This window comes from Lipotes vexillifer, unplaced genomic scaffold, assembly GCF_000442215.2.
Source record: "Lipotes vexillifer unplaced genomic scaffold, Lipotes_vexillifer_v1.1 scaffold394, whole genome shotgun sequence".
Classification (NCBI taxonomy): Eukaryota; Metazoa; Chordata; class Mammalia; order Artiodactyla; family Lipotidae; genus Lipotes; species Lipotes vexillifer.
The window spans coordinates 3,287,266-3,292,051 of NW_006791731.1; the positions used below are offsets into that span (position 1 = coordinate 3,287,266).

At 50.1% G+C, this 4,786-nt stretch overlaps 1 protein-coding gene across 1 annotated transcript in view; it reads left to right on the forward strand.

Annotated features, from left to right (window-relative positions):
- The window catches only part of TRAPPC9 (trafficking protein particle complex subunit 9), a 521,576-nt gene that overhangs the window by 57,362 nt on the left and 459,428 nt on the right, over nucleotides 1-4,786 (forward strand). The window contains exon 8 of the mRNA XM_007464593.1: nucleotides 1,898-2,114. Within this exon, the coding sequence (XP_007464655.1) occupies nucleotides 1,898-2,114 (217 nt within the window). The remainder of the gene's footprint in view (nucleotides 1-1,897; nucleotides 2,115-4,786) is intronic.

Sequence of the window (4,786 nt, forward strand, 5' to 3'; positions counted from 1 at the left end):
TTCTTCATTAGTAGGAAATGTAAGTGACCATAAGAGAAAGAGGTCGTAAGGAATTGTTTGGAAAACTAGAGAAAAGTCCAGCACCATGCTCTAGGACCAATGTATATTCAACCCTGCACCCGGCACCTCCTGCAGATGTGATGTTCAGGAATGGCTGAGCCATTTGATAACATTTTGGCTCATGACACCCTGTTGGTTAGAACCTGCGGCCTCTTTGTCCCTGGTTAATTTTCTCTTCAAAGCCATTTACATTTCCTGCAGGCTACTGCACTCAGATGTAAGAATAGCCTCTTTAAACTTCCGGATGCAGTTCCTTAATGAAGCTTGTTGCTAAGGGAACCTAGCAAAAGCCCGGGAGATATGCACATAATAATGGTAACCTCAGAACTTTGTCGATTTAAACTCAGAATCAGAGGGATGGGAGATTCAGGAAAGGCTTTCTGAGATAGAAGGGGGAAAGTGTAAGGATGCAGCCCAGCTTAGACGGAAACATCTCGGTCCTAGCCGGCAGGGTGCCTGGCTTTCAGGATGGTGTGTGGGGAACGCAGAGCTCTCACAAAGAAAATGGTTGGATGGGGAGGGAGGAAAGTCAAGTTCTTTATTGGAGAAGGAAAAAGGGAGAGGGAACTGAAAACTTGCTGGTTGAACAGGAGTCTGGAATATGGCTTGACGTCCTTGCATTTAGGAGAGAGGAGTTTTGTGGGGACCAGCGTAGGAAGGAATCCCTCTTGGTGGGAAGCCAATGCAGCAGAGAAATGGGCAGATCCAGGGGGCCCCAGCTGGGTGAGCTGCACGCCAAGCCAAGGTGTGGGGCTGCCTCCATCCTTAATCTGGAGCTTCAGGCCTGGGTTTGCAGCCCAGTACAGTGATGAGAGAGGGGGAGGGCTGGCGGGAAAGGCAAGGCAGAGGCCGGGGCACGGGCTGCGGGCATGTGCTTGTTGCACTTAGCATGGGGGGTCTGAGAATGATGCTCGATGGTGAGAAGGACGTTTTGGATTTTCCACATGGGACGCGCCAGCAGCTGACACAGATGTTTATCCCACAGGCGTTATGGCTCCTGTAGCTCATCATCTTCTACTTCTTGCTTCAGCTGCCAGGGATCTTAGAGCTGAATCTATAGTCGGCCTCTGTTAATTACCCCTGCCTCATGGCGTGCATTTTTGTGACTTCACCTGCCCCTTGTTTCATTTAAGTATTAAATCCCCATTTTTGACCCTCGTTTTTTTGTTGTTATTGTTGTTGTGTTAAAAAAATTGATTTAGATCCTCGTTTAGAATGAAGCCAAAAGGAAATAAATGTGTACACAAGACTATATCACAGACACGGCTTTTAAAAATTCTGAGCTGTTACCTAGTAGTTACATTGCTGGCACGTAGTCGTGATTAAACAGAAGTTGTTATTACTACATCATGGGCTGGTTGGGAAAATACGGTTAGGTTGTAGATGAAAGAAAAATTTTTGTAAGCCATGGAGTCTTAATTTAAGTCCAAGCTAGGTGTGGTTATTATTAACAGTTCTTTGTCTAGTTACCTGGTTACCTGGTTCTATATATTTTGTGTTTTGAGAAGTTAATGTATTTGATGAAAGTCCCTGCCCAAATTCCAGTGTCTTTCCCTTCTCTGCATCTTATGTGCTAGGTAGCAAATACCTTTGTTCCAGAGAATATGGGCCTTCTTAGCAAAAGGACGGGGTGAGCTTGGAGAGATGGGGCTCAGAGAAGGCCTTGGAGCTTCCGTGTCGGTGCTTCTCTGGATCCTGCCCTATCAGTGCACTAAGTCAGCTTCCCTTTTCCTTCATGTTTCATTGGGCCTCTGTTTTATGAAAAAGCTTTTCTATGCTTCCTTTTTCACTTGTAAGATTCTTTCACATGCTTTTTACTTTCCTCTGTGTGCTTCAGCTCTCCGAGGAGGAGAAGGTCCAGCGGTACAGCATCCTCTCTGAGCTCTACGAGTTGATCGGCTTCCGCCGCAAGTCCGCCTTCTTCAAGCGCGTGGCCGCCATGCAGTGCGTGGCCCCAAGCATCTCAGAGCCTGGCTGGAGGGCCTGCTACAAACTCCTCCTCGAGACGCTTCCTGGCTACAGTCTGTCACTGGATCCGCAAGACTTCAGCAAAGGTACTAGAGCTGAAAGTTGCTTCAGTCCAATTAATTATCAATGGGCCCTGCTCTGCCTGTCGGACACGATGACTGGCGCTGGCGTGCAAAGGTGACTAAGCTCTGCTGCACTTGGGTACTTTTGATAGATTACAACAGAACGTAGCGGTGCTCTGCATGGGGGCTGGCATTCTTAAATCTGTGTGCCGGTGGGAAATCTCCCCTGAGCTCACTGATGTGTGTCCTCCTTGAAACATCTTAAATACCTGATGAATCCTACTTACCTCATGTGATTTAACCAATTTGCAAAAATCAACCAATCTAGAATAAGTCCTGGGGTATATGTGTACAAGTACAGGTATGCATTTGGTGATAAATCCTTATCCTGCAATGTTAATGCCGGGTAGTACGTGTTAAACGTAAGCTCTTAGTCTAATAACAAGTGCACACAAGTGTGATGCCCAGTGTCAGGCAAAGGGTGACTCGCAGGCGAAAAAAAAAGGTTGATGGCCGTTTTAGGCAGGACATGCACAGCACTTTCCTCCAGCTCACGTCCAGAGCCAGCAGGCCTGGCCTTCTAGACGGGGAGAGAACTGAGGGGCCGTCTACATTCCTGTCCCACCAGGGCAAAGACAGTCCTCTGGCACGTGTTTTATGTGGTCATGTGTGCCGGCCTGAGGGGCCTATGGTCCGAATGATGAGTCTGTTCTGCTCTTGGGTAGTTCTGATTACCGGCGCTCTCCCTGAAAGAATCACGAATCCCCTTCCTGCTTGCTTTACCTCCCGGGGATGGTGTGTCCGCTTTCCCTTTGTGTCCACCTCCTCAGTAATGACTTGTCGCGCCTGGTGCCATGGGATGTGTGAGGTGAGCGAGTGGAGCGGTGGGAAGGGGACAACTCCTGCCCTCCAGCGTGCAGACAAGCAATTCTAGCATGTGTTGACCTTCCAGGTATTTGCAGGGAGCTCTCGGGCCCCTCCAGCGCCTTCCTGTCCTCCGTCTCCGTTGCCTATAGGTGGTTCTTGATGAATTACTCTGTCTGGACGTCCCCCCGTTCTGACCTTCTCCCCAGAGCATCACTTAACATGTGATAGAATCTTACGCTCAGGATGAAGCCTGATTAGCGTAGAGCGAGGAGTTGGCAAACTTTTTCTGTCCAGGGGCCAGGGAGTAAACATTTCAGGCTCTGGGAGCCCTCCGGCCTCTGCTGCAGCTCCTCGGCTCTGCCGCTGAGGTGTGAGAACAGCCAGGGATGAAATGTCCCCCGACAGATCTTTACTTATGGTGCGGGTTGGGGCCGGATTCGGTGTGTGGACCGTAGTTTGCCACAGCCCTGGCTCAGAGCACGGCGATATCTGAAATCACTTCGGGGGCCCCAAATTACTTAAAAAATGTTTTCCAGAGTGTTTTCCAAAATCATTTAAAAGGCAGGACCTGGGGTTTGGAAGAGCAGAGGGAGACTGAGTGAGCAGCATGGCAGGTGGCCTTTGAGGAGCGGAGGGAAGCTGAGACAGGACACAGTCCTTCATTAGCCCCCGCCTCCTGTAGAAGCCAGAGACCTGCTGCTGGGGGCTTGGCATGTGAGCACATGTGCTCAGGAGGTGTTGATAGGAACGGGGCAGCCTGGATTTTGGGCTTTAGATGTCCTGCCTCTCTGCAGCCACAGGGGGAAGATTGGTGGGCCCAGTGCTGATAGGGGCAGTCTGCATACTTTTCCTGTTTATGTAGCATTCCCTTTCTAAAGCCATCTCACATAATAGAGCCTGGTCACATGACCTTGCCTGGTCTCCCTCATCCTGTGCCCTTGCTGTTGATCTTTTTAAAAAGGTAAACAAGGGGCTTGACGTTTGTCTCTGCTGGATAGCATTGGCGATGGGGCTCGTACTGTTGATGGAGTGATTTTCAACCTGAACTCTGTCCCTGTCTTCTGTCCCAGCCGTTGGTGATGGTATTAAGTGCAAGGGGGTCAAGGGTAGACCTGGGGACCCTCTCTAGGAGGTCTTGCTATTAGCAAACGTTTCTTGCTTCTTGCTTTGTGCTGGACACCGTGCCGCATGTTGAGGGTAAATGCATGGACACTCAGCCACGTCTGAATTCATTCGGTGGCACTTTCTTCCAGATCTTTCACCGTCTCACCCAAACAGAAATCACGACACATTTTTTTCATCTGCCATGTCATCTGCTCTTCCTTTCTCTAATTCCTTTTTCCTCTGTGTTCCCCCAAGAGATGGGATGGAACGTAAGGTTTGCTGAGCACTTGTTTCACGACTGGCGCTTTTGGGCGGGCTGTGAGATCTGGATAAATTAATACTGGCGGCCTGTGATTTCGGCCCCAGTGTCTCTCTTCTGCAGACAAGAACCTCAGGGCAGTGGCAGTCAGGTGCTTCCCAGAGACCGTTTTAATCTCTTGCTGGCGTCTCTGTGGGCCTCTAACTGGCCTCTAAGGGCTGCTTCTACTCTCTCAGGACAGCCCTGCCCCAGCTGTGGTCACAGGACTGTCCTTCGTGTCCTGAAACACCGAGACCATGTGGTGTTTAACTGAAAGTCATCTTGGAGCCTGAGGACTAAAGGGACTCACAGCCAGAAATGAGAACCTTCTGGTCGGACCCGTCCCTGCAGATGGGATTCCTTGGCTGGCCTTCTGCGTGAGCTGTTTGCCCTGGGCTCCCAGCCCATCACCTCTTGTGGGGGGGGG